The 10,755-nt window shown below is 27.7% G+C and overlaps 1 protein-coding gene across 1 annotated transcript in view; it reads left to right on the top strand.

Annotated features, from left to right (window-relative positions):
- Window positions 1-8,844, top strand: part of Pmm2 (phosphomannomutase) — a 28,946-nt gene extending 20,102 nt beyond the window's left edge. Inside the window, exons 4-7 of the mRNA XM_067289091.1 lie at window positions 6,727-6,818; window positions 6,909-7,008; window positions 7,150-7,225; window positions 7,561-8,844. Coding sequence (XP_067145192.1) covers window positions 6,727-6,818; window positions 6,909-7,008; window positions 7,150-7,225; window positions 7,561-7,781 — 489 coding nt within the window. The 3' untranslated portion in view covers window positions 7,782-8,844. The remainder of the gene's footprint in view (window positions 1-6,726; window positions 6,819-6,908; window positions 7,009-7,149; window positions 7,226-7,560) is intronic.
- Window positions 8,845-10,755: the final 1,911 nt, after the last annotated feature.

The following is a 10,755-nucleotide window of genomic DNA, read 5'->3' on the forward strand; positions in this document are numbered from 1 at the left end:
TTCAAGAAATTTGAACTTAAGAAATGTTGAATATTACTAAAACTCTTCCTAAAAGTTAGCTGTTAGTTCACTTCTATAATTAAGAGGAAATTTAGTTCATGATAACTCTTCCTTAGTTTAGGAGTCTATCAGAGAATTACAAAGTTCTATACAAAGACAATATTACTTTCAACTATATTGGAATTATATTAGAGAATATTGAAGGAAAACTAAAAGGAATAATAGCATCTAGTCAAGATGCATAAACAAGTGGTTTTTGCTCATGTAAATTGGATCCTGTCTCTTTCAACTACAGAAGAGAGAAGATTCAATTCATTAAACTAATAAAATTAGGTGGTTCCTGTCTTATTTACAGTTATCTTATTAACCCACAAAATTAATCAAGTGCATAGGGCCCTATATTAAGTTATTTATGTGTTACGTATTATTTTATTAATATAATTACAATTCAAACAGCATTGCTAACATTGCTATTGAACAATCATTTATCAAGTATACAAATATTTACAATGGCATTATTAATGACAATTTATTATCATCTAATATTAATTTGTTTCTTTTTAATCCTTTGAACAATCCAATAGACTTCAAGAAGACTCAAAATACTAAAAGAAGAAAATGCCTCCAATTTACTAGATAACTAGAATATGTTATTTCAGCAAGTACCCTCCAACATATTGTGGAAATCCTGTTATTTACGGAACTTTTTCTTATGAAAATTGTTTTGTGATTTTATAAGATGTGATAATTTGACATAGATATAATCAGTTTAATATAATAATAATTACAATAATAATATTTTGATGTATAACTACTTATTCTTGATTATTATTATTATAAAACAAAATATTTTGTGCTCAAGATTACTTGATCTTTTATTTAAGGCTTTAGTATAAAAAGGAAATAGCAAGTTTTATAGTTCAGTCAAACGAAAGCGCGACGTCTCTCACGTGACATCATGTAACAGCTGATCGATGTAATGCCATCTGCTGATTGTATTCTATCAATAGCTTTTTGTTTTTTCTCCGTTAGATAATACGCATACTTTAATTATTATATTTATTTTTAAAAAGTTTTTTTAATTACTTAAGTTGTTAACAGTAAATTATTTGAGACTTAAGTTTAGTACACAAATCTAAACAAAAGTATAGCTCAGATATATACAGAATGTTTATTGTAGATGCAGAAATTTCAAAAAGGGAAAAAATTCGTAGTTTATTAATTAAAGAAACTTAAACCCATAAAATCAGGACAAATGATTATTGCATTTATATCGCATACGAATTTTCATTTATATTTTATATAAATGCACATAAAAAATTTTCAGATTTCTTGAAAACTATTGAGTTTGAAAAGTAAAAAAAAAAAAAAAAAATTTGTTTTTATAATATATTATACGTAATACGTATAATCGATGACAAAATGTAATATATATTACTTTAAATACAGTAGACGTTTAAAACCTTTATAATTTGTATCGGTGTGAACCGCATTTCGTATTTTTGAAATGAAAATCTTAAAATGCTGCCCTTTTTCATTTGAAAATAATTTGAATATTTGTTTCTTGTTGCGAATATTATTTCGCAGTCACAGTCGGTGGAATCTGAAAATTTGTATGTGGAGTTAAATAGATGACGATCATCCAAATAATGTAATCAGTTTCAGTAGAAACCATATCATGTGAGATTTTTAATGAATTACTCAAAAAACGTAACGCATTAACCCTGCTAGGCATGTCGATAAGTATCATTGAGAAGTTACCTCACAGTCTGAAGAGCACGTTCACTTCGTCGTTAATCGTCATTTGCATCAGATAACTTAACAGTCACATCAGTTCATTTCATGTATAACATCATTATAGTATCCATAATAAGATTTTAATCATCATGCAAATTTCATTTGGCGACAGGTTATAAAGAATAAAATTTCTTAGTAACTACTTTCATATAATTTCAAACTACAAAATGAACATGTATAACAGGCAACTTCTGTTATACATTTGATATTTTTTATATTAAATTATCATTAGTTTAACACACTATCTGTACTTTTTAAATTTATAACTTCATCAATATAATGATACGACTCAAACTAAATCTGTTTATTTAAAATTTATTTTGTATACTAGTACTTTCTATATATTAACAGGACTTATTATACCGGAAATTATGGATGCAGATATTTAGTCTTACAGATCAAAAGTAATGTTCTTTATTTAGTTCATCTGAACACATACGCTTTAAACATGTGTTTCGGACTTGTTCGTCCCTCCTCAGCAGGCCTTTAAACGACACTTTCTACAATTAACAATAAAAACATTTCTTGGCACAATTATAACTAAAATTAGTTAAAAAACACAAACATTTCCCGACAATAAATTTAAAAATTCTTACAATTTCTGTATTTCCGATCTTCTCTACATTTCCATTTAAACTCACGATCCACAGCAACCATACAATTTTACACATTCCTAATTTTTATAATCAGTTTAAAACGATAAATTTAATTATCATATAAAATATTATTATTTCAATTAACTTACTTCTTTTTGTTTATTCGTTTCTACTTAATTTCGATTCTAATACGTTCCCATCACATCTTTTATACCTCTTCCTCCCCCTTCTTATAATGCTTAACCATGATTGGTGGATCTCTCTACCATTGTTGTTATTCATTTTATTAGTTTGCCTAATTATATTTAAATGCTCATACAGTTGTCTTTTATAATTGTTTTTTTCCTTTTTCCTGATTTTTACCGTATTTAGATCAATTGCACAACCTTCTGTATTACAATGGTCAGCTACTGCTGAATTTGCATAGTTTCCTTTGATTGCTCTGATATGTTCACTTAATCTTATTTTTAATTTTCTTTTAGTTTCTCCTATATATGTTTTCTTTGGATTACAATTACAATCAAATGAATATACTATTCCTTTTTCGTCTGTTATATCATATTTTTCTTCTTTTCTGTAACATAATTGTTCTTTAGTTGAATTTATTTTTTCCGGTATTAAGTTGATTTTATTTTTAATTACATTTTTAATTATTTCAAATAATTTTGGATCATATCTTAATTTAATAAATTTTTTCTCTTTATCTATTGATTTTGGTTGTTTGTCATTATCTAGTTTTCTCAAGCCATTTTTTATTATACATTTTGGGTAATCGTTTAAAATAAACATTTTAATTATTTCTTCTTCTTCTTGTTTTTGTGTTTCTATTTCGCTTGTTCTTTGCCTTATTTTATTCATATACATTTTAAATATATTATATTTCATACTGACCGGAATCACAGATTTATAATTAATTATTTTGGGTATTTGTATTGGTTTAACATATTTCTTGTAAATTAATCTATTATTTTTTCTTTCTATTGTTATATCTAAATAATTTATACTATTCTGTTTTTCTTTTTCTAATTCAAATTTGATATTCTCTTTCATCTTATTGGTCTTATTTATAATTATATTTTTATTTGTTTTCGTTTTATCAAAAATTATTATGCAATCATCCACATACCGGCTGTAAAATTCAATACCTTCTATATTTTTGATCTTTTCATCTATTTGTATCATTGTTATTTCGGTCAATTTTGGACCTATACATGTACTCATAGGTATTCCTTCTGTTTGGGTGTAGAATTTCTTATCGAACTGAAAGTAGTTATTTTTAATTATTCCAATCTGGTGTATTTATTTTTCTTAAAGAATTTTCTATATCTTTTATTGTTATGCTAGGATACATGTTTACAACATCAAGTGATATTAACTTCATATTTTCACTAATTGTTATATTTTTTAATCTATTTAATAAGTCATCCACATTTTTTATACTATACCGAGAAACTTCTAATAAATTTAATTTATCCTTTAAATATTTTTCTAAATTATAATGTACGTAATTTTTAACATCTATTAAAGGTCTATATTTAATAGGATTTTTATGTGTTTTTACCCTTATGTTAAATTTCGATGTTCTGTTGTCTTCTCTTTTTATGTAGTTGATGTCTTCTTCTGTTACTGTAGTTGATGCTGTTGTATTTTTAAATTTTTTAATTCCTTTTCTAACGATTTTATTAGACCATTTACTGGATCTTTGTTGAGCGGTTTATAACTTCCTTCTTGGATTAATTCCTTAATGACTTTATTTTTCTTTTCTTTTTCCATAATTATTATTTGTTTGGTTTTATCCCCTTGAAGTATTTCTAAATTATTTTGTGTTAAAAACAATTTAACATTATTTAAATTTCTCTTAAAATTTTTAATCTTATTTTTCGTTTTTTTATTTAATTTTTTATTTTTATTTATATTTTGTATACCTGTTCTTATTTGCTCTCTCTCCTCTTCTAAAAACTTCCATAATAATAATAATAAGCCAAAATAATATTTCAGATAGGCCAAAATAACTTGTATTTTTGTTCTTAACTTCAATTACATACAGTTTTAGTGTCATTCTTGTTAAAGTTATATACAAAACGACAAAGTTTGAATTAATGATGATAGTAGTACTTCCATGTCGGTTTTCTCATCAAAATAGTATGTTTTCAGGATCGGGATTAACTAATGTAGTACTAACAGTCATATGAATTTAATACTGTAATAATAATAGTTTTATTGACTTAGCTTTCGCCTCTACGGGAAGCGAGAAAACAAGATACAAAGGAATTCCATAGATTTACAAAGCAGCTTGTGTAACCTAGACACGTCTTATATATAAAACATTACGTATTTTCCTTAAATTTAGTAAGATGGAAAAAGACTAATTTAAGAATGAAGGTAAAACATATAAACATTTCATAGTGTAATGAAAATTAAGTTGTTATCAAACAAAGAGTGTAAACTGAAGTCGTAATAGTTCCTTAAATATTCAAGAGATTCAAATGAAATGAATAGATAATGAAACCACAAAAAGAACAAAAAGTATTTTCCATAATGTTTAGACTGTTACCATTTAAAAAGATAGTACAATTATTTACAGGAAGTTGTGTCATTAAAGGTTTAATCTTATAATTTAAATTTGACAATAACGCATAGTCCATGGAGAGACGGAAGAAATATGTAACCCAGCTAAAGTTCTATCCCATGTACATTGTCCTGAAGCCAATATTTGTCATTTAATATCGTAGTAACTCGGTAGAGAAGAACTTATCAGAAAGCTGAGATTAGTACGTGTCCGAAAAACCTGTCATTGAACAATATTTTAATAGTGATAAGCCATATATCTACCGGTGTACGTGTACTTCGAATTAACATTCATTCGTTATAGATCAGCCTCCTAAAATCAGTTTCCGATAAATCTGGAATTTGAAACCAAAAGCGAAATAAATTCATAATAAAAATAAGCCAATAGCTAAAGATGTCTTCAGCTTTCCTTTTTTCTGAATAAAGAGTCAATCGCCAACTGTTCCTTATTTTCTAAGTAAAGTAAAATTGTTAACCATCAACTATCAAACAGTTAAGCAGTTTGGAAATCTAAAAATATAACACTGTTTTAAGATAAATTAATAAGGATTAGCCTCAGTTTTGGATTTAATTTTTTCCCTCAGTTTATTATTTCTTTACTCACCGTAAATTTAAGTTTATTTATATTAACCTCTCCTTAGAATGATGGCAGTTCCGTTGACTGGAAGAACGAGAAAGAATGTGCTAATAAAAGCAGAGAATTGTAAGAAGAGGAAGACGTGTTTGGGTCGTTTTATAATAGTAGTAAAAATTATCATATCCTCAATTTAGAGTAAGGAGAAAGATTGTGGAAAAGATATGAAAAATCTAGGGAAGAAATAGTGTCGCTGTAAAATTAAGCTCGCTATATTAAGGAAAGAACTAATTTCATAACGTTATTTTAGCTATTAGAGGAGTACTCGCTGAATTCATTAAAAGATAACATCAATAGAAGAAAACCTCAAGAGATTTCAAAAAAGAGGTTATATAAAACTTTATATTTACTATGATAAATATCAATTAGATGTATATAAGAAGCATGCGCCGGATCGAATATACTACAGAGGTCCCATAAGACCCTTTTCTATGTTCAGATACAGTACATAAATACTCATCATTGTGTTACAGCCTACACGAATGGTAGACTCTATCATATAAGTAGAAGCGCATCAAAGGGTAGAGTTCAAAATTTTCCCATTGAGACGAAAAAAAAAAAAAATTATTTGTTCAAACTTCAATGCGTTGTTTTCAAATTTATGATAACAAATATGGTTTAATGTATTATCTAAATATTTTAAATCCGATTGTACATAAAACACGATATTAAAAAAACCTAGCTGTTGATAAGTATATAATAATCGTTATTAATTTTTAATAAAAAAAAGCTCATCAAAATAGTTCATATAATGTTTGTTTATAGAAAGTATAATTATGGTTAGATATGAATAATATATATATATATATATAAAATAACTACAAAATCTTTTTCTACATTTTATCCTTACTTTATTTTGTTATGATTGAAAGCTAATACTCATCCGTATAATAGAGTTGGTCGATATTAGTATATAATCTCATCGATATTTTCATTTTGCTTCATGCTTTGTACACATGTATTATGTGATTTAAAAGTAATTAAGTCATGATGGAAGTAGCTATTGTATAATTCGAAAATAGTTCATGAATAATAATCTCTTTTTTTCATATTTAATGAACTTACGTTATCGTTTAGTGAACTTTTCATTTAATAAATATTCATTTAAATTAATTTTTTTCTTTTTTTCAGAGTATAGCAAGCTATTTAGGTGAAGAGAAGGTACAAAAGTTAATTAACTTTTGTTTAGGATACATGTCAAAACTCATTCTTCCAGTTAAAAGGTATTTAAAGCTCTATGTAAAAGATGTCTCTTATTTTACTTAATATAAAATTGTATTATATTCGTCTCTTATTGATCTCTGTATTTTCAGAGGAAATTTCATCGAATTCCGAAATGGTTTAATTAACATTTGTCCTGTTGGAAGAAGTTGTTCTCAGTCTGAAAGAGAACAGTTTGCTGAATATGACAAAGTAAATTGATATATATTCTAAGTGTATGATTATTTATAAAATATTCAATAAGCTTTATTTGATTATCATCTTTAAAAATTTCTATTAAAAATCTTTCATGATGTCTATCTGTTCTTAAAAAAATAAACATTGTTTTGGCAGAAGCATAAAGTTCGTGAAGAATTTGTTGATGCATTATATAAAGAATTTAATGGAATGGAATTAGTATTTTCTATAGGTGAATTAATTTTATTTTTTCTGTTTATTTAAGAATTTAAAAGCATTTGCTTATCCTGATTTTAAAAAATATCCAATACTTATCTTAACTCTTATTTATCTTATTTATAAATAATTTTATATTTTTCATAAATTATTTAATTTTTTTGAAGTTTGAAAGGTAAATTTGCAAAGTTTTGTGATATATTTTTTTAGATAATCGTAAAAATACTGTTAATTTAATCGTTTTCCTAAATTATAAATGAGATTTAGTTTTTATTCTCAAATATAGGAATGTTTAAATATATATATTTTTTTATTTTGTATTTTCTATAATTAATAAACATATATTTTCAGGAGGACAAATTAGTATTGATGCATTCCCTCGAGGTTGGGATAAAACCTATTGTCTGCGGCATCTAGCTAAAGAGAAGTACGAAGAAATTCATTTTTTCGGTGATAAAATAGATAAAGGCGGAAACGATTTTGAAATTTATAATGATCCTAGGACATACGGACACAGTGTAAAGAATCCGGACGATACTAAAGAAAAATTAAAACAGTTATTTTTCTCTTGAAGATAATTAAAAATTTTTTCTTTTTTAAGGTATTTGGTATATTATAGGAATGATTGGAATTTCTAATTATTTATTACTTTATATTTCTAAATGCTGTATGTATACATTAATATAAAAATGAAGAAAAGAAAAAAAAGCATATTTAATATATATATTTTTTTATATTAAATGCTTCATTAAACAATACAATAACGAAGCAGTTATTAACGGCTTTTATTCCAACTTTGTAAAACATAAGTTATGTAAATTAAATTGAAAAAGAAATTATTAATAATAATAATAAATCATTAAATTGAAATAATTAATGCATATTTTAGAAATAAAAATCGCAGGCGCGCCACTATTAACGAATTACAGAACGAAAAATTGAGGGAAATCGCAGGGAAAAAAGAAAAAATTGTAAATAAAAGAAATTAGCTTAGCATCTCTCTTATTTTTGTGTAAGAAAGGGGGGTAAAAGGAGGGAAATTGGAGTAAGTAGGGTGGTGCGAAATCTCCAGGGAGCGACAGAGGACGGAAAGTAGATAGTGGACAATCAGACAACGGACGAAGCGCGGCGGACAAGATCAAAGGGATTGTCGGCACAACGTTAAAAGATCGACTGTCGAGGGGGGTGATGCAGCGCACGCGCTCATACAGAATATGTACGTCTCTGCCGCGCAACCTGTGATTGGATTCAGTCTCGTCTGTGCCTTTAGCCGACAGCATAATCTTACACGACTTTTCATGCTGTTCCTATCAAAGTGAATCTCTCTCTCTCTCTATCTCTCCGTGTCCCTTGATTAGTCTCTCCCTTTCTTCCTTTTTTAATGCAAGAATTTTATAAAGATGAAATACATTCCGTCGAAAGATGAAAAAGTTGCCGATAGATTGTACAGGGCGCGTGCTCCGCGGCATGACGTCATGAATGGGCGCGAGTTGTTACTTGAACGATGTGTGGACATTACACAGTTTAAAGTGGTGAGTATGGTAAAGAAGTACTATATTCTCCAGGTGTGATCCTTTTATTTTTGTTTTTGTACTTCTGCATGGTGCCAATAAAGTGTTTTCAATGATCTATAAACCATTTTTATTTGTTTTTTTTTTCTTTTGTCTGTTGTGTCAATTAGGTTTTATTCCGTAAATCGTTGCATGGATGTTTGATGGCTCAATATTTCGTGTTAATAAATTATAATTTTATTGAAGAAGTATTAAAAATGTACGAAATGATCAAAAGCAAATTACACGTAACTTCACTGAAAATTAGTTTTGTAATCCCAATTTCTTAATCATAGTACGAAAGGTAAAATGTCGTTCTTGTAAAGGTTCTAAATTGTCTTTTTTTGGGTATACTTTTACAAGTAATTTTCACGGGTAGTTTGAAAGTTTTATCATGAAATATCCGTAATTTATGGGTCTAATTTCAAATATCCGCCAGAAACTCCAAATTAATTCGAAGAATATTAAAAATCTAATGACACTAAACGCAAGTTATTAAATGAAATTCGATGAATTATAATCGATTAAATTTTATAACAAGTTTTAAACAATAATAATAGAATTTTAATTTGAATATTTGATATTTACGGAAAACGTTAATTCATAATCCGTCATTTATTTTCGTTTAGTTAAAAGATAAGTAAGTAAAAATCGTATAGCATGTGGTCAAAGTCTCTGGTACGAAAGTTGTTTCAATATTTCATTGAAAAAATTTTAAGTGAAGCGAGCATTAAACATTTTTACGTTCTAAATGTATAAAAATATGAAAGGCTACCATATAAAATTGAAGAGAAACTTTACCGCAATTCGTTAAAATCCAATATCTTTAAATTGCATATCCTATGTTAAGCCCAAAGGAAAGAGCACTTTCAGAAAAGATTTTATGAAATTGGATTTTTAAAGTTTTAAAACGAGTAAGTTGGGTCAACTCTTTGTAATGATACTATCTCCGGTATTTCAATAAATAAATAGAAGACAATCGGTAAATGGTAAGTTGTTCTTCCTCTTTTTTATGTTCAGTTTGCAAAGTAAACAAGCCATTTTGCATTGCATAAAATATTCATTTGGATTTTTTAAAAAATTCTTCAAAATTATTTATGTATATATATAAAAAATGATTCACACCAAACAATTTTCCTTTCAGAATGCAAATTGAGTAACTGTTCAGATTTAATGCGAATTATTTTGGAAAAAATGATGTGGTTATGTAAGGTAAGTTTCTTACATTAAAATAAGGTTAAGAATTTATAAAGTTATCAATTCTGTTTTAGTGGCTGGGAGGAATTAAACAGAATTGATAGAGTCGATGGCTTCTTAGTGGCGTACGTTCTACAGATTGTCATTTATTTTTACTTAGGGCATATTAACTTTACATTGAAAAGTTTATTATTTGAAAAATTATCGGGTGAAAATTCGTTATAATCCAAACATTCCAGTAAGAGAGATGGTTCCTAAAGCTTATTTACATGGAAGCGGCGCTTATTGATTTCAAAACAAGAGTAGAATCAACAAGTCACCATGCCGCTAGCTCTTCGCCTTTTAAGAATACAAGAACACATCACACAGGGAATAAGTTATCGGTATCAGCTTTGTAACCCGCTACGTCGCTGTCGTCAAAGAGAAGACATCAAAGGAGCGGGAACAGAGCGTAGAAGATCCCTTTCACCAATATCTAAAACTTCCACCCTCTTTACACAGATGCCCTATAGTCTTGCCGACGTCCTGATCAGAGAAAATCCACCTTTCATATCACCCGAACTGATTGGCGAAAGGGGGGGATTTCAACAAGTTCCCAGTAAGGACATTAAATTTTCTCTTTCTCTTTTGCTATTCTGTTAACCTTCCCCCTCCTCTCCCCGGTTCCGAAATTTTCGTTTTCTTCTTCCCTTTTGATAGAAGCCCCATATACGAGAAAACGAGCATTTTGATAATATGAAATTACATCGATATTGAGACCGACCACTTGGTAAGGACGGTATCCTTTTGATGATTGTGC

Source organism: Centruroides vittatus, unplaced genomic scaffold, assembly GCF_030686945.1.
Source record: "Centruroides vittatus isolate TY-2023 unplaced genomic scaffold, ASM3068694v2 contig_1322, whole genome shotgun sequence".
In the NCBI taxonomy this organism is placed as follows: domain Eukaryota; kingdom Metazoa; phylum Arthropoda; class Arachnida; order Scorpiones; family Buthidae; genus Centruroides; species Centruroides vittatus.